This window comes from Silurus meridionalis, chromosome 4 (genome assembly GCF_014805685.1).
Source record: "Silurus meridionalis isolate SWU-2019-XX chromosome 4, ASM1480568v1, whole genome shotgun sequence".
Taxonomy (NCBI): Eukaryota; Metazoa; Chordata; class Actinopteri; order Siluriformes; family Siluridae; genus Silurus; species Silurus meridionalis.
This window is the reverse complement of record NC_060887.1, coordinates 13,994,737-14,013,628: the sequence shown is the minus strand read 5'-3', so window position 1 is coordinate 14,013,628 and position 18,892 is coordinate 13,994,737. Positions and strand designations below refer to the sequence as shown.

Below are 18,892 nucleotides of genomic sequence, written 5' to 3'. Positions count from 1 at the left end.
TTTCCTCACCTGTAACTGAGAATCGTGTAGAGGTTTTGCAGTCGCCGGCAATGAACGCCACCTCACCCGAGTCTTCAGCAGTGCATTCACGAATGGTGAGTGTATATTGTTTGTGCACGTGAGCAATAATGATCCTGGAGTCCTCCTTCAGTTTCTCTCCATTCCTTGTCCAATAGGCATCTTCCACAGGGTGCTCAAGCTCCACACAGAAGATCACTGTATCGCTCACTGGCACGACTGTCCTCCTTGGCAACTTTTTGGTGATGTTTCCTGAACATGTGCACATGATAAACTACATTGTTTTAAATGCATTAAAAGAACTAAATAAAATGAATATACTATACCAAAATACAAATAGCATGTGCAAAGTCAAAGCCGAAAAGTACTCTTAGTACAAATTTTGAACCTAGATACTATACCCAGAACAGTGAGCTCAGCCACAGTGCGACTCCCTTCCTTCATCTCGCAGATATAAACAGCATCATCGTTGGTTGTGACATTGTGGATGGTGAGGCAACGCAGCGTTCCCTCTTCCTCCATGCGATACTTTGCATTCTGCTCCAGGCGAGTCTCCTCCATAAACCAAGAGGCCTGAGTGCTCGGCATGGGCACCTCACACGATAACATGGCCGTTTCCTTCTCCTTCACCTCCACATCCTGCAACTTCTTCCTAAATGCCACTTGTGGCTCTAGAAGAGCAAAAAGAGAAATGTCATACTGTTGGAAATGGAACGGTTACAAACATGAAAATGCAATGTAAAATACTTGTATGTGAAAATTGTGAGCAGAACATTTTTAAGGTATTTGTGTGGCGAGTGTAAGATTAGCACATTTGAAAACTACATAAATACTAAATACATTTAACTAGACACACCTACCTCACAGGTGCGCTATTAGCAACATTTGTAACTAAGCATGCAAGGCCTTTTGCTGAACATTGGAATAAAACATCAGATACACGAATCTCAGCACTACACACAAACACACTACTGTGATGAAAACGTTTCACCACCAAAACAAAAATCAACTAACCGCATGCAAAAAGTAGCTGCAATGTTAACCATCCTAAAAAAACGAGAGCAGCAAGTGATTATTTTGTGACTGTACTCTGAGATGTGCTTCAACATCTCTAAGAAATGATGTCAAAGATTAATTGTAAACTGTTGTAAACTGTAACTGTTCATAGTACAGCTATAGAAGTTTTAGTAGCAGGAAGCAAACTTGGAACATTAAACAGTCTTGGCAGTGTCTGTCAGAAATGCTTTGGTAACTTAAATTACTCATTACAATTCTGGTAAGCAGAAAAACACCTCACAATGCACAACAGACGAAAAACTTGAGGTGTTTAAGCTACAAGAGCGAAACACATTGCGTTTCGCTCTTGTAGCTTATCCACCTCAAGTTTTACCTTGTCTATGAATATTAAATAAACATGCCCTTACATTAAAAAAATCACAATATCAACAACTAGATACTTTTACGCAGTCTATTTGCAGCAGAAAAACAGTATTTTAAATGAACACTAATGTTAAAGAAAATCACAACAATATCTTTTGAACAATCAGAATAAAAAAACTCAAGGACGCTAAGAAATTTACAGATTCAATTCAGGGTTTTCAAAAATAAATATCTTTTTAGAGCAATAACAGCACATTGGAAAATATAATCTTTTTTTCAAGGAAAGAATATCAGAAAGAAATATATGCTATTTGTAACAGTGATGTCAGTAAACAAGTGTTTCACACTCTGGAATAATCTAAAACATCATTGACGTTGCAGTGGTTTTGGCTAGGATGTGTTTGGCTGGCATTTGCTTGAGGAGTAAGTTACTGTGACCTTTACCATGTGCTACACAATGTGCTAACTACATCATACCTGAATATATGAAACTGAAACTTCTAGAAGTACAGAACATCTATCATCATTGGATAGCCATCAAACACATCTAATTTATTTGGAATGTAACAAATTTAACTACAATAATACTTAACAGATAAAGTCTTCATTTAAGTTAAAAGTTTTACTCATTATTGAGTTTTCTTTATTCATAACTGGGCTTAAAAGATGTATCTGATATGAAAAAAAAAGACCAATAATAAGTAATTTATTAAATCCTTGTTATCTTTTGAACCTTAACCAGGGCTAACCTTAAACATTTTGAGTAGATAACTATACAAGAACTGCTAAATGCATCATCCCTGAATATATGAAACTGAAACTTCTAGAAGTAAAAAACATCTATCATCATCGGCTAGCCATCAAACACATGCCAAATTTATTCATTTATTTAATACCATGTAATTCTCAAGCTGTTTGGGACATGTATTTTGATGCTGCTTTGATGCCTTGCATTTATCCATCAAATGAACGCAAACAATGCAATGAATAAAACACCACAAAATGTTTATTTGGAAAATCACTGGTATCTGACTGCAAGTCACCACAAATGTGAACAACTCAACATGCGCAAAAAATAGACGCAACATGACACCGTCCCAAGGAATGCTAGCCACATACGATTAGGTTGTGTCGAGGTGTGCTTGACCAACTCTAAGAAACACTGCCAAAGATGAACTGCAAACTGTTCAAAGCAGTTATACAAGTTCAATCTGCAAAAGCACACTTGTATTTAAACAGTCTTCATTTTTAACAGAAAAATAGCAAATAATAAAATATTGAAGCTAATGACCACATTGCAAAACCTTAATGCAAAAGAATACAATTCTTCCTCAATTTTAGGATTAGCTAAAGGCACAATGCATACAGCGCACCTATGTGGATTCCAATTATTGACTAGAGAAACCCAACAAATTAAATTACAATAACACTTTATTTTAATAAACAGATAAAGTCTTCGTTAAAGTTAAAAGTTGTACTCGTTATCGAGTTGTTTATTCATAAATGGGGTTAAATATTTGATATGATTATGAAACAATGACCAATAATAGGTAGTTTATTAAATGCTTGTTATCTTTTGAACCTTTATCCAGGGATGAACTTTGAGTAGGTAACTATACACGAGGTAGAATTTAAAACTAAAATTAAACATTACAAATTATAAAAAATAAAATACATTATCGTTTTCTCAGAAGTGTCTGAGATAATGTTTGGACAGAGTCCAAGCAATTCACTTATTACTGACTACATCAATCATGAGCACAAGGAGTTGGAAATATTTTGATAATGACGTACACCACATAGACGTGGCCACAGGTATTTACAAATGAACATGCAAACATGAATCCTACATGCATGCATGTATCTGCTTCCTAAGAAATATTCCAAATGGGCCATTTAACATTTTAGTGGGTGGCAATAATTCTGCCACGTTATTAAACGTGTTAAAGCATCTGTCCCAAAGGCTTGTCTATATTGGAAAACTTAGTTACAGATTTTTTCTTTGACCGTTACACTGACACTGGAGACTCCTTTCATAAAATTTGGAATGTTTTTACTGACAACTTCACCACATCAACAACTACAGATTTTTTCAAATCCATTGTTATAGAGTGCCTTTGATTTCTACTTGCTCTCAAGCGAAAGTTTGTATATTAACAAGTAAATATGCACGAAGATAAAGTCAGCAAAAAACAAATACGCATTTTTGATTTGCAGCACCCTTTACCTTTCAGTGAATTGGTTTTCTGTCAGTAAACCATCTATAGGTCTATATAAATGTGACAGCATTTAACTAAAAAAAAATATATATCAACATTAAAGATTTGAATTGTAGGAATCTGGCATGGCCTACCTTTTACGATGACCAGAACAGCACTGTAAGTTTGTCCAGCTAAGTTGGAGGCGTTGCAGGTGTAAAGACCATTATCACTCTGCTTGCAGTAAAGAACTTTGAGGATGAAGTTCTCTGCATGGTCCTCATATGTAATGTGCCTTCGACCCTCGCTGATGTTCATCCCATCTTTCCTCCAGATGATCTGGGGTTTGGGGTGGCCTGTGACAAAGCAGCTGAGCTTGGCATGCTTGCCTTCAGTCACAGTGCAGGTTCGGGTGAAGATGCCTTTGGGCAATTTGCCAGCCAAAGCTGAGACTCGCTGCTCCTGATCGGAGGCAAGGCCCAACTTGCTAAGCCCCTCCGTGATGTTAGATGAGGTTGAAGAGGACAGTGAGTAGTTCTCAGTCGTGCGGTAAAGTGAAATATCCTTACACATCTCCTCTTTGCGCTTCTGCAGGTGAGACAAGAGGGAGGTGCTTTTGTCGGTGTTGAGAAGTCTCGTGTCCTGCATGTCCACCACCAGAGCAGCAGCAGCTTGTGCTCGACCCATGGAGTTCTTAGCCCGACAGGTGTAAGTGCCACTGTCCATATTCCTGATGCTTTGAATTTGCACAGAGCTGGACTCGCTGTCTGACGTGATCTTGATGCGAATGGTCTCACCTAGATAGCGTCCGTCCTTCTCCCAATCAAATTTGGGAGCGGGATGAGCTGCCACGCGACAGAAGAAGGTAACATCACCACCCAGGCCCACTCTGGTGGAGATGGGCTTCACCGTGAACACCGGCGCCCGATCAATCACTGTTGCTGGAAGACCCACCTTTAGTGTCACAGCTGCATAAGATTCGCCAACATTATTTTTGGCTCGACACATGTACTGCCCGCTGTCCTCCAGTGTCAGGTCATAGATGGTGAGTCGATACACGGTTCCATCCTCTGTAATTTTGAAGCGCCCTCCAGTAGAAATGTGCAGCTTGTCTTTTTCCCAGGTGACAACAGGAACAGGCGTCCCCACTACAGTACAACTGAGAGTAGCATCCCGGCCCACACTGAGGGAGAATGACTTGGGCCGGGTCAGGAACCTAGGGGCTCCACCAAGAAGATTCTGGTCCATTATCAGCTTCTGCAGACAAAATAATAGACATTAGTTGGGCGATAATATTTTCCAAATGCAAATGATTTAACTTGAATTAATATCTTGTCTGAAGGAACTGAATCTACATCAAATGAGGAACTGATAGATATATCAGGCTCCTGTTTGCTCTTTTTTTTTTTTAGGCAAATGTCATCACCCTACAAATTAAGTTTACCAACTCGGCAGAACAATATAATAAAATGCACTTATATACTAAAAGTATTGCAAGTATCCTATCATTAACCCCGGAGTGAAAATCGTGGGTACAACATTATATCTAAGCCATATTTGATTGTGAAAATTAGGATTCATAACAGGGCACCAATGGCATTTATTTACAAATTAATCTATTTCAATACTTTGAGTTAACATGTGTTAACATGGATCCACCCCCTGCCCCTGACTAAGCCTTTTCTACATTCCCAAACATACTTTTTTAACCAAACGATATAACACACTGTTCATTTTTACAAAAAAATAGACTGAGATATTAATAATGTACACAACATGTTATCTAAAATGAATTGTGTTGTATCATTACTGTATCACTGATTCAAAAAACACTATGCAACTTATGTAACTTACATAGCTACCACTAAAAAAATTTATATTACTCTTATTATTAATATATTATCACCAAAAAATATAAGAAAATGGCTAAATAGTACAACATTGTGTTAAATGTAAAGCAAAATTATGTCATATTGCATATATTATAATTCTAATCAATGCAAGTAGCACAATTTGTTTAAGGGTTCTTTACCAATGGAATAGAATGATATAATAATAAGACAGATAAATAAATAAATAATTACATAAATAAATTAATAAATAAATAGGAATGTGAAAATAAAAAGTATAAAATTGACAACATATTACGTTCATATTAATCATCCTAAATACGTTTGATAATTACAATTTAATTGATCAAATTATAGATATTGTTATTATTATTATTTTAAATTAATTGCAGAATAAGAAGAATGTAACGAATAATATAACATAACTTGACATTTTTTATGTAACGCTAATCTTTACAATTAAGTCAATTTTATTTCTATAGCACTTTTCACAACAGACATTGTCACAAAGCAGCTTTACAGAAGAGTTAAGATAATTGGTGTGTATTTATCCCTGATGAGCAGCCATGGCGAATCAAGTAATAAGTTATGCCTAACTTAACAACAATAAATAATAATAATTGTTATTATATTTATTATTATTGTTATTATTAATAATAATAACAATAATAATAACAATCATAATAATAATAATAATAACAATAATAATAATACAAAGAAGAAGAACAATAATAATATTAATAATAATAACAATAATAATAATACAAAGAAGAAGAAAAACAATGATAATATTAACAATAGTAGTAATAATAATAATAATAATAAGAAGAAGAAGAAGAAGAAGAACAATAATTATAAGAAGAAGAAGAAGAAGAAGAAAAAGAAGAATATTAATAATATTATTATTAATAATAGTAATAACAGAAATAATAATACGAAGAAGAATAGGAATAAGAATAAGAATAATAATAATAATAATAATAATAATAATAATAATAATGTGACTCTCTATGTGACATTTGTGGCGTTAACTCTGGAGCTCGAGGCTGAAAATAGCTGCAGCTGTCCGCGCGCGTCTCACTTTATTGCCATTTGTAGAAGCGGCGCGCGATCAGCTGCTGGATATGACACTCACCAGTACACGCGCTGCTTCAACCTCAGGTTTAAACATATTTTTATACCTTTAAATGAATGCAACAAAAACCGAATACACTCCTTTTCTGTCCCCTTGCTGCTCACAGTGCTAGCGCACTCAACAGCACAATTTTGACTTCAGCTTGAAAGTCAACTTACTATTATTGCTCACATGCACGCGCCTTGAGAACAGGACAGAAAATGTCGAGACGAACTTTTTCCCCTAGCATGGAGATACTGGTGATCGCTGAGCTTACCGTTCCTCAGGCGTGTCCGAGGGGTGTCATGAAGTCCAGATATATCCAAGCGATTATCCAGAGGATAGAAAAGAAAAGTCAAACAAATAAGGTTCGAAACAGTAGTGATTCGGCCCGCGCGCAGGAGTGGTGAGAGAGGTGCTGAACGAGGTGAGTGTTCAGAACAAGCGGAATGTGATGCTGGAAAACGAGCACGACGTTATTTTTTCCCCCTCCACCCTCCACCACCCTGACACTCACTCATTCTCTTTTCTCTGCAACCTGACAAATGGCAGAGGCGCTCATATCATGTCGGCTCTGCCTCCTGTCCAAAATAAACCTGTCCCTGCATGAGCAGGTCACCATTTCCTGAGCACCTATATTACATTTACACACGTGTATGAACCAAACACATTCTTCACAACAATCTATTTGATGAAGACCATATCAATATATCAATAACCATAAAAAAAAATACTTGCACTCCAGAACTGCAAGTTGTGGACGAAAGCCAAACATTAATTCAGGTTAACTGATTAAATAAAATGTCATTATTCAAAATTAATAGTTCATTATATATATATTATACATTTTTAAAACTGGTTTATTCACTTCAATAGGGATCAGTTGAGATTCCGAGATTGAGAGTCCAGTTAGGCTATGCCATGAAGGCTAGTCTGGTCTGGTCTGATCAGTCTGACCTGAAGGCAGTGAAAGTCTGATCTGATGAATAACATTTTCTTTTATATCATGTAGATGATGTGTGAGTCAATTACCTGGGAAAGAGATGTCAAGAGATGTACTATGGGAAGAAGACAAGATGGTGGAAGCAGTGTGATGCTGGGAAACCTTGGGTGCTTGCATTCGTGTGAGTGAAATATCATATTATCTTTTTAATTTATCATATTTTGACAACCTATTTCAAAATTCATTCATCACTTTCACATTTTTTAACTGAAAAACATTTTGACATATTTACAGTACAGTGCCTAGTTTGGAAAAAAAGTTTGGAACCAGCTAGTCTTTTATAGTTTTTTTGGAAACACATGCATGTTTTAGTTGTTTAAATGCAACATAAAAGGTAATATAATGACATGAAGGTTTACTCTGGCTTAAACCAATATATAAAACCACAAAACATTAAACTTTACTTTCTATGAAAAATCCCCTCTTAGCTTGAATAACAGCTTTACACACTCCAGGCAGTTAGTTTCTCCAAACGTTCAGCTGAAATAGTTTGCCATGCCTCTCAGACTGACTATTTGCTCTCCAAATACTCATAGTACTTAAACGTATACTTTGGATCATTGTCTTGTGTGTTGAAGTTAGTTAACACTAACTCCACTCCAGACAGAACTGCATGGAGTTGAAGTATGAAATAATAGCCATGGTGTTTCAGTATACTGTTCACCCAGAATAAGTCTCCCCCCTTCACTGCTTCAAAACAACCCCAAACCATGTTTGACTGTGGGTGTGAGAAGTCTGTTCCCTGTCTTAAGAAGTTATTCTTTTAGAACAAAAAAGTCACATTTGGACTCATCTGTCCACAGAACTTGCTTGCAGTCATTTACTGACCAATTCTTCTGTGTTTTTGCAATTTACTAGTTTTTTTGTATATAAACAAAAGGGACATGCATGTGTACCAAGAGCCTCCCAAAAGACAGACACCATCATGTACATTTCCAGAGAAACAAAAGCGCTTTTTAAAAATTAACTTTGATATTGTTATAAGAATTAACAACGTCGTTTGAAAATGACATCCATGTTATACAATCTACAGAGTAAAAGTACATTTACCTGGAATTAAGTAAGATTTAAGGTGAATATCATTAGAATGTCCTTAATGTCCTTGGGATTTTAGCATGGATGCAAGTTTAACCATTTTTATATGTATTTGCTAATAAGGAGAAAAACCTCCATACTGTTAGTGATTTAAGAGCATAATGTAACCTGTCAGTAACAGAATTCTGGCAATTGTTTGTAATTCAGTAATGATTTCTTATACCTCCCCAACAAGCAAGCCAGTGGAAAAACTAATCCTGGGCTGTTTTGAGGCAGAAGGCAGGCGGGCTTTTCCCAGGCCTGTGGCTCTGGTCATGCGCTTGATTGACAGCAGCAGGCCGAGGTCGGTTCGTATTTAAAGTGGCTTGAAACTGAAGCTCTGAGTTCTTGTAGCTCTTCACTGGTCTGTTTACAAGCGACCAAAGCATGTTCCTGTTACCAAAGACACCAATTACAGCAGTTTTTGACAGCTAATACAGCAAAAAAAATTTTTTTCAGTGGAATATAAATGTTCCCGATTCACAAGGCTTCATAGATTTAACTTAACTTATTATTTTCACTTAAACAATGATATCTTTAAGTCTAAGCTGTTTATGTGTAACTTATTTTAAGCTCTACACCACCCCTTCACCTTCAGAGAATTAGTTTACAATATTTAAAGCTTCATAAATTGAAAGTACCTTATTTCTATTAAGCACACTGTAAAACAAATAACTAAATAAAACTTATAAATGAATGTCTGCTAAACAAACCCTGGATAACCTTGAACCTGGATAAGCATGACATCACTGGCACATGGCATCATTTCCCAAAATAAAATTCGGGCACATGTAAACCTATCATTTGTAGCATGCAATAGCTTCTTATTATAATAATGGATATAAAGATATGTAATTAAAAGCTAATTTAGTATAAACCACTATTAATAAAACGTTTCAGTGGTGTAAATGGGTTTGTTGATAACCAGGACAAATGATTTATCACTTGCATAATGTGGTCATAGCTCATAGACAACACAGACACTGGCTCACAAATAACGTGTTATCAGAGCACGCACACGCACAAACGCGCACACACACAACACCTAGTCTAGTGCCTAGTGGCTTTAGATAATTTCACACATGCTATGAACAACAGTTTTATAGCAGTAGAGACTCACTAAACACTACATTAATACAAGATGTTCTCAGGACAGTGTTTTGTGTTAAAAACATTTCTTGGAGATTCCTGAAATCATATACGATTTTTATTTAGGGACATGGCAACTTCTCATGCAGGAAGCATTATTAGCGGTGTAAATTGATACTGTAAAGGATTTTTTGCTTACACAAAGCAAGTGGAAATACAAAAGAAACCAACAAACAAACTAGATACTTAATTCTGGTCCTGGCCTACCTGAAGTACATCACTGGACCTCTGCTGGATCCCCTTCAGTTTGCCTACAGGCAACAGGTCTGCGGATGATGCAGTCAACATGGGACTGCATCAGGGCATCTTGGGCATCGTCCCAGGCATCTTGACAGACCTGGGACCTACGGAAGGATCTTGTTTGTAGACTTCAGTTTGGCCTTTAATACTATCATTCCTGGTATTAAAGCCCCCCCCCCAATATGTCAGTGAATCACCAGCTTCCTGACAGACAGGGAGCAGATAGTGAGGCTGGGCAAACTCACAGGTCTCTCATTATCAGAACTGGTGCTCCCCAGGGTTGCGTTCTCTCTCCACTGCTCTTCTCACTGTACACAAATGACTGCACCTCTAAAAACACCTCTGTGAAGCTCCTGAAGTTTGTGGACGACACTACAGTGATCGGCCTTATCCAGGATGGAGACAAGTCTGCTTACAGACAGGAGGTTAAAGAGCTGGCTGTCTGGTGCAACCACAACCTGGAGCTCAACACGTTCAAAACATTGGATTGAGAAGATTGAGAAGGTTTGGACATGTGCAGAGGAGGAACATGGGGTATATCGGTAGGAGAATGCTGAGGATGGAGCTACCAGGAAGGAGGAAAAGAGCAAGACCAAGGAGGAAGTTTATGGATGTGGTGAGGGAAGACATGCAGGTAGTTGTGGGTAAAGAGGCAAATGTAGAAGACAGGGGGTATGGAGACGGATGATCCGCTGTGGCACCCCTAATGGGAGAAGCCGGAAGAAGAAAAAGAACAAGAAGAAGAATAATTATTTCACCTTTTGCATTGTTCATAAAGTGTTATAAAAAAAAACATTTTTTATTTAATGTACACTTTCAACAAGTTACACAGAAATACACAGAACAGGTTTATTCCAAAACCAAATTAATTAAAGAAATGATTGTACCTTCACCATTATATTACGTTACCTCAGAAGTACAATAAAATGCATGGTGTACTGATTATAATGCAAGAAGACCTCAATATATCCTGTTTTTAATATACATTTAGAATCATAGAAAGAGTAAAAGGTGTCCACATTTAGAAATGGAAAAAAAAAATCCAGATTTAGATTTTATTCAAAAAGCTAATCAGCTGTAATTTCAAGAAATGAGACACATTTATATTTATGCCATTTGGCAGATGCCCTCATGCAGAGCGACAATGATTGCATTTATACAACTGAGCAGTTGAGGGTCTTTCTCAAGGGACCCAAGTGGCAACATGCCGATGCCGGGATTTGAACTCACAACCTTCTGACAGAAGTCTGATGTCTTATCCACTGAGATACAGCTATTAGGGTTCCTTACAGTTTGACATATCAAAATATCAGTGAAAATGATATTCACACATTTCCCTGTAAACTTCATAAAACCCTCCTAAAATGGGGGGAAATCAGATTTTTGGTTTTTTTTGGAAGGTCACTTCTTTTCCAATGGAATAATTTCCCACTGACCACCTCCACACAGCTTCAGCATGACATCATGATACTGTTTAAAAAAAACAGAAAACACACATCCTGTAGGAATTAAGTATATCTGAATATAAACACAAGTTTATGAACAGTATTTGCAAATATTCTTCCTTGGCCAATAACTTCAGTCAAATTAAAGAAAAAATATTTTCTGACTTATATCTTAAAAAGGAAAACCAAAAATACAATTAAAATGTACAAGCCTCTGATTCTGTTCGTTCATTTTTAAAGAAACATTGCATTTATTTTCCCACATAAAAGACACCTACTAAATATACAAAGATTGAACTTTAGGAATAACACCCCAGTAGCAGTGCAACATTTTACTTTTGTCCTATTAGTGTTACAATTTTTGTGAAAGAATAATAGTAAAATAGAACAGCCTTTCATGTCCTGCGTCCTTTTCCCTCCAGCAAAAAAAAAAATATATATATTTTTTTTAGATATTATGACTTATATAGCTGAATTAATAGCTACATCATTTTTCATAGTTAAACCATAACTGCTGTATATAATAAGCACACTGAAATAGATTGTTCAAGTGATGTAACTGAGTGCTGGTTACCTGCTTGAGGCTGCTGCGGTGACCCAGACTAATCAGAGTCATACCCAGCTGTTTACAAGCTCTGTACATCTGTTCCTCAGCTTCTTCCGTGAGAGCACTGGTGGCTTCGTCCAGCACTGAAATCAAAAGCAGGGATTAACGTTGCTGTACATCTTTCAAGTACAGCTCTGTGCACTGAGATAATCAATGCCTGATGAAGGGTCACCTGCGTATTTTGGCTGCAGGTAGAAAAGCCTGGCAAAGCACAGTCTCTGCATCTCTCCCGGTGATAAGACGTCATACCTGGGGTTAACGAAGAAAAGAACAGTCTCTTTAATACCAGGGCTTGTTCTTTATTAATGTATTTTTCCATTTCTACAGCTGAGGGTAAGTTTGTTAGGCAGTTGTATTTTACCAGTTCCAGTCCACTTCCTCATCTAGACCTCCAGTCCTTTTCACAAGACTCGACTGCAGCACAAAAAAACATTTAAGACAAAGCTAATAAAAACAAAACAACATTATATTAATATATAAAAACGTTCATCTTTTGTAACTCTTACCATCCCAGCCAGTTCCAGGTATCGCAAAATTCTCTCATCATCAACTGGACCTTTATAAAGTTACTCATTAGATAAAAACAGAAAAACAACTGAAAAATTAATTACAATTTAAATAAAATTTTGTGTTACCCGTGACTGGATAGATGTTGTTTAATGGGAAGATCACCTTCAAACAAATCAGAAAGAAAAGTAAGTCAATAAGTAAAGAACAAAGCAATCTTTCATACTGTTATAGTATCAAACTTTGAGAAGCTCACCTGTTCTCGAAGAGTGCCGTCAGTCAGGAAGGGTTTCTGAGGTAAGTACATGATTCCCCTCGGCCCAAAACATGCATTCATCCGAACAAAACCTGATATCCATGTATCAGAAATGACCTCATTATTACCTTATTTCGATAATTATATACCACATTATTATACAGTATATCATTAAACTCAAACTTTTTATGATTCTGATTAATTTAATAAAAACATTATTCAAACAACAAGAACTCAACTTTACTTCTCACCACTATAAGGTTCCCAAAGAAGATTGAGGACTCTGAGAAGAGATGTTTTCCCAGTGCCTGTGTTTCCCACCACCAGCAAGTGTACACCCTCATAAACCTTGAGACTTAAATCCTTCACCAGCAGCTCCTCGGAGACAGGAGACGTAAAGGAGAGCTTGTCCAGTGTGACAGCTGGATCGCTGGACGTGCTTGAGATTTCTCCGTCTCTGCTACACAGAGAAGCTTAACTGCAGTTCCAGTCACTGGATACACAACCGTCCAACATCAGATTATTAATTACCTGTCAAAGTTACTCATCCCGGCATAAACACGGTCCTGATCACATTGTTTCCTGCTGATGTCCTTCATCACTTCCTGTAGTTCTCCAATTCTGCGCAAAACCCAAAACAATTCGGATCACAACAAATCAACGAACCTACATGAATAAAAAAATAAAATGCGCCTGTTATTTGTAAATAGGACTTAATTTGAGAATAACATGAGGCAACCATAGCAAAAACATTCCTTTGTAAGATTTAAAGGATAATGTACTATACTGCAACATTTACCAACATTACGACCATATTATACAATATATCGTGATACATTTATGGCCATACTGCCGTGGAGTATTTTGTTGTAAATATGCAGAACACTGCAGTGGTTACATACTTAGTACGTACATCAAATTGTATATATTTTTTTATTTGCACATATTTTCTGAAAGAATATGTATATAGAAAACTCATTTAACTTCGACCTACCTGTGCGTGTAACCTGCCACATCAGAGACTGTCGTGGAAAGATCTATGAGTTGTGTGAAACAATTAATCAGGTATATACACACAAAGGAATTCTGAGGGGAGGAAAGATTCAATAGAAAACTTGTTAAAGTATGTACAACAATCTCATAGAAACTACACAATCATGCTTACTCAATAAAAAAATACTTGATGACTAAAAGTAATGCTTTTACAATATAAAAAAAACAAAAAACAGACCTTGCTGACGAGAGAGGTGATTTCCCCCGGGGTCAAACCATCGTACACACCCGCAAAGATGGGTATGGCGATGATGATGTAGCTGAGGATACTTCCCATGTAGTCAAACGTGTTTATTCCAACTAGCAATCACAAGATACCACACAGTAGAACCAAAACCGGTTACAAGTTACAGCTTTTAAGCTCAGCGTTCCTCACAATAATGAAATTTGTGAGATTGTGATTTTTTTGGGACATATCATTAAAACATAGACCAGGACTCACTATAGAGCAGCAGCTCCCTGTTTATCAGCTTCCTCTGTGTGTCTAAGAGACTCTGAAATCTGTGGTCTGTCCGCACATGTTCCACCTCTTCTGCTCTGATTACAAAATGAACAGTAAGATATTTAAACATTTTCACTTCACTGGCAGGAAGGACAGTCCTGCTCAATACCACAATACAGTTTGGAGGAAACACAACACTCACAGCCATTGGAGCAGAACAAACTGACCTGTAGAAAGCTGCTGATTCTGCATTGACTCTAATCTGCATGTGCTTGAATCTTCACACATACAGAAACAGAAAGGTGATTTGTTATTGCTAATAGTAGTAGCTGTGGAAGTGATGGTGGTGATGGTGAGAATTCTCCTTGTGTGTAAGATTAACTCTAAATACACAACTACCTAAAGTTTCCTTCAAGCTTTTCCTGCTCAACCAAAGTGGACACGATGGGTCCAATCAGGAGCTTGTTGACAACCGTGCCAACCAGGAAGAAGCCAAGGATACTGACTAATCCAATCCATCCAGTGCTGCAATAAAAAATAAATAAAATACCATTCTATGCTAATAAACTTCATTTCATAGAAACCAGATTTATAGAACACTTACATTTCAAAGCACTGGTACGAGTAGTAGGAGATGGTGAATGGGGAAATGACCAGTCGGCTTGCCATGCTGCTCAACTGCTTACACAACCTCTCTACGTCCTGAGTCATTCTCTGGTCTCTTTAAGACACACATTGTATTTGAACACAAAACTTGTAGCTGTGGCATTAACAATGAACTCAGCCTTCGAAATGTCACGCATTAAAGAACAAATCCGTCAAGGGCATTCTTGTGACGGGATTCGGTCTGATGGGACGTTTGCTTTCATGTAAAATTGTAACTACAAACTTACATTCAGAAACGTTTCTGCAACTTTCAAGAAATAAATGTTAAGAACATGCTAATATTATATAATATATAATATAAGCACATTTTCTGGGAGTTGTCATATTCAGTAACAAAAAATTTTGCTTTACATTTTTCACCTCTGGCAAATGCTCTTATCCAGTTATCTCCGTTATACAGCTGAGCAATTGAGGTTTAACTGCCTTGCTCAAGGGCTCAGCAGTGGAGGCTTTGTGGTGCAAGGATTTTAACCTTTTGACCAAAAGTCCAACATCTTATCCACTGAGCTACCACTTCCCCCCACCCTGCTTTAAGGGGCGAATATTTCGTAACATTCAAATGAACATTATAGGAAAGTTCCTGAAACATCCTTTCATGGTCTCATAGCAGCACAACAAATTTGTATTTTTATTATTATTATTAACTACAAACTAGCATGCCCAAGAAAGTTTCTATATATTTCTTAATGAAGTTCTAAAAGTTTACTGAAGGCAAACTTGTGTGCGATAACATCAGATACCAGTTAAATGGTAGACAAAGAAATCTTACGGGTTATCAATGTCTTTCCGGAGCACGTTGAGCGTGTAGTAGACCCGTCCGCTAAAGTAATCTTGATGAAGGTTCTGTGTTAGACATTTCCTCCAGCCGATGTAGAGGAGATTGCTGATGTACTGCTCCAGACTCTTCAGCTAAAAAAAAAAATTTAAATAAGCTCAGGTTTGGAGGAATATGAAAGTCTTGCTGAATAGAGGTTTACGTTAATGCCCTCATTCTGGTATGTTATCAGAGCATTTCTATGGTAACAGTTGCAGTGAGCGGCTGTATCGTAAGTAAAGTTGGTGAACGTACTGCAGAGTTCAGCAAAATGAGCAGAATAGAAAACGCCACCAGCTCCTTAAAATTGCCGTAGTTCTTCTCCGACAACACGCCGTAGAACTGACTCGGGATCAGACCCACCTGATAAACCACCAGCTGAACTGACAAAAAAAAAATTTTTGTTAATGGTTGTACATTACCTATAGAAAAAATCTTTTTAAAAAAATGTTGTGGCCGCAACTGACCGACAAGCCCAATAATGATCTCCATTACGGACATCATCCGAGCAACTAAAATTATTCGACAAACAAAAAATACTGCTACAGTTTTTAACAAACTTATTGTGACGTGGCTTTGCATAGTTAAACAACGTACAGCTGTTATCACTTAGGATCTACTCACTTTAAATGCCAGCTATTTTGACAATAATGGCTGTATATGGATTTTTAGAGGACAGTAAATCTGTACTATATACAAACTATACATTGACTACTCTAAAATATATCCTATAGGACAGTAAATCTGTACTATATACAAACTATACATTGACTACTCTAAAATATATTCTATAGTATTGTCCTTTGTGAAGATACATTACAATGATTGATGAAATGTAAGGGGGTACTTACTTTTTTGAGATACTGTATGTATATATATGTGTTTGTTGTTTTATATCTCAAAGCAAATTGAAATTGTTTCATGGAGGACAATCACTGAGATTTTACTACATTTTAAGCTAGAAAGCCAGAAGATAAATATTTGCTCTTTGTAATAAGTGGGAGCTTTGAGGCAATAAAAGTCTGTAAACTTAATCAGCAAGATATCTTCCAACAGCTTATAAAAACTCTTTTCTGAGCTTGCTGTTGCTCAAAAAACTAGTCTTGTTACATTCATTTAATGCTACATTTATTCGTAGTAACAGACTACACATTTCTTTTTACCTAATAGAGCAACTACAAGCAGCGTCCCATACATGACCACATTCTGACTGCACCAGCTCGGGAACAGCACGGTTACAATTCTGCAGAATCTCTTAAGGAACCTCCAGTCCAGCTGAGGTCTGGGGAAAGAAAAACCTAATTAATTCAGTTTTAATACATTGTATGTCTTACCTAGTTCTAATTTCACCTGCGTACTATAGATTTGTACCTAAAGACCTAAAACGATGCGCAGCTCCTAATATTATTTCACATTTTGTGATTTGTCAAAGCCAACTTTCCGTTCTGCTATTCAGTATATTCATTTCTCTTTTTGGGACAAAAACACTACTTCTGAGCACAACTCTTCTTGTTTTATCAGGCACAGTCTTATCAGACTACAACCCCAATTCTAATAAAGTTGGGACACTGTGTAAATTGTAAATAAAAGCAGGTTTCTCAGATAGCATGCATTTCTCGGCCAGAGCTCAGCAAACGCATGGCACCTGCGGCTCAGTCTCATAATACAGTCATGTATTATTCAAGTATCCAAGTGTGGATCACAGTTTGCTCCAATACAGGCATTTCTGTTACAGCTGTAAAGCACTGGGCTGATTCTTGTTCAATGCAACTCACTGGATCTGGCTGCATAGTCTGGGCCACTTATAGCAATGACTTTAATTATTTCATAGATGATTCATTAATTAACATAAAACTGACTTAATTTCTTAGACAGTTTCTGATAAATTGTTCGCTGCACATTTAATGACAATTTAAATGTAGAGGATAGAAGATATAATAATAATAATAATAATAATAATAATAATAATCATAATAATAATAATAATAATAGGTATTCTTATCCTTTAATGGAAATTAAGGCATTTCCTGTTGGTTTCATTTAAAGAACACAAATTGTCACAGGAATGCAACAAGATGTTTTGAAAAATTATATTTGGTGATATTTGATCTCAAAGGTTAAATGTTTCTTGTCGTTTATATATAATGCATATAAACGTTGTGAAATGGTTCCCAAAAAATAAAGGGCCCAAAACTGCTGACATTAGAAAAGCTTTCAGCTTTTTCAGGATAAATTTGGTTATTATTCATTAATTACAGCTATATGTCTATATGGTGTTTATGTGATAAAGTGCAGTAATGAAATATCTGTTCGTTTGCAGCTACCTTTTGGGATCGGTGTTCCTCGAGGTCGGCATGACAGGAAGAGAGACCGGAAATGACCGTTTAATGACTGTGTATTGGCAGTTAAGTCAGAAGTTTATTAGCTTTACTTCTGGCCTTCAGGGTGTAAAGTCTGATTTCACATGTAACATTACAGCTGCAGCAGCAGCAGCATTTATCATCATCATCATCATCATCATCATCATCATCAGTTACGAGACAAACATCCAGGCTTTATATCGGATATCCGATTAACAATCAGATTGAGCATTTGTAATGCATCTTTAGAAAGAAAACACTTCCCGCTGCTAGCAGTTTAATCATCTGCTAAAAATAGTAAAGTATTTCTTCTTCTACTATTTCTGCGTTTTCGACCGGGTTTTGAGACTTATTGACCCCTAGTGGTGCACTGAGCAAATTGCAGCCACGTTTACACAACACGTGCTGCCGAATTCTACAATCTGATTGGTCAAAGAGTCAAACTCAATCTCCTCCCAGCTATTCTAATCTTATATCGTTTCCATAGTAACAACTTGCTGACTTTGCGCATACACATATTAAGAGTTTGTAATCGTTGTCAGTATACAATTTTCTGTTTATTTAACTTAGGAAAGGAGTCTCCAGTGTCGGTATTTTCTTATCTAGAACTTGATCATGCCATGCATTTAATGTGGTGGAAAGTTATTTCCGGTTCTCACTTACTTTCTAGCAGCTATAAATTGTGGCTCCACATCAGCCGCTCTTTTACGTCTGTC

The 18,892-nt window shown here is 36.8% G+C and overlaps 2 protein-coding genes across 18 annotated transcripts in view; both read right to left on the bottom strand.

Annotated features, from left to right (window-relative positions):
* Window positions 1-7,069, bottom strand: part of obscnb (obscurin, cytoskeletal calmodulin and titin-interacting RhoGEF b) — a 58,102-nt gene extending 51,033 nt beyond the window's left edge. For 6 of the 11 annotated variants that reach the window (XR_006925635.1, XR_006925638.1, XR_006925639.1 and 3 more), the window contains exons 1-4: window positions 6,838-7,069; window positions 3,752-4,853; window positions 420-689; window positions 10-270 (exon numbers count right to left, since the gene is read on the bottom strand). Coding sequence is in view for 1 of the 11 variants with exons in the window: in XM_046847875.1 (XP_046703831.1) it covers window positions 10-270; window positions 420-689; window positions 3,752-4,844 (1,624 nt within the window). In the remaining 10 variants the exon portion in view is untranslated. The remainder of the gene's footprint in view (window positions 1-9; window positions 271-419; window positions 690-3,751; window positions 4,854-6,837) is intronic. The other 5 variants (XR_006925640.1, XR_006925644.1, XR_006925641.1 and 2 more) reach the window with 2 other exon arrangements.
* A 3,732-nt stretch (window positions 7,070-10,801) lies between these two features.
* Window positions 10,802-18,479, bottom strand: abcd4 (ATP-binding cassette, sub-family D (ALD), member 4). Of its 7 annotated transcripts, none has more exons than XM_046848403.1 (19): window positions 18,141-18,479; window positions 16,980-17,098; window positions 16,072-16,199; window positions 15,772-15,911; window positions 14,941-15,057; window positions 14,736-14,861; window positions 14,564-14,614; window positions 14,337-14,431; window positions 14,073-14,194; window positions 13,836-13,927; window positions 13,373-13,462; window positions 13,093-13,301; window positions 12,842-12,933; window positions 12,714-12,750; window positions 12,585-12,634; window positions 12,440-12,492; window positions 12,251-12,327; window positions 12,046-12,161; window positions 10,802-11,496 (listed from the first exon to the last, which is right to left on the bottom strand). In XM_046848403.1, exons 1-19 carry the CDS (start codon window positions 18,170-18,172, stop codon window positions 11,428-11,430), a joined length of 1,815 nt encoding a protein of 604 aa, XP_046704359.1. In that variant the 5' UTR covers window positions 18,173-18,479; the 3' UTR covers window positions 10,802-11,427. The 7 variants fall into 7 exon arrangements, 6 of the variants coding, with proteins under 6 accessions (XP_046704359.1, XP_046704360.1, XP_046704357.1 ...); XM_046848404.1 differs by having other exon boundaries at window positions 13,093-13,298; XM_046848401.1 differs by having other exon boundaries at window positions 14,337-14,614.
* Window positions 18,480-18,892: the final 413 nt, after the last annotated feature.

Bases quoted from the DNA above. Each gene is read 5' to 3' on its own strand.
- abcd4 (XM_046848401.1), bottom strand. From the start codon at position 18,172: ATGCCGACCTCGAGGAACACCGATCCCAAAAG. The intron at 15,912-16,071 runs GTACGTTCACCA...TTTTTTTTTTAG, and splicing joins TCATTTTGCTGAACTCTGCA to CTGAAGAGTCTGGAGCAGTA. The intron at 13,302-13,372 runs GTAATTAATAAT...TTCTCTGTGTAG, and splicing joins GGGATGAGTAACTTTGACAG to CAGAGACGGAGAAATCTCAA.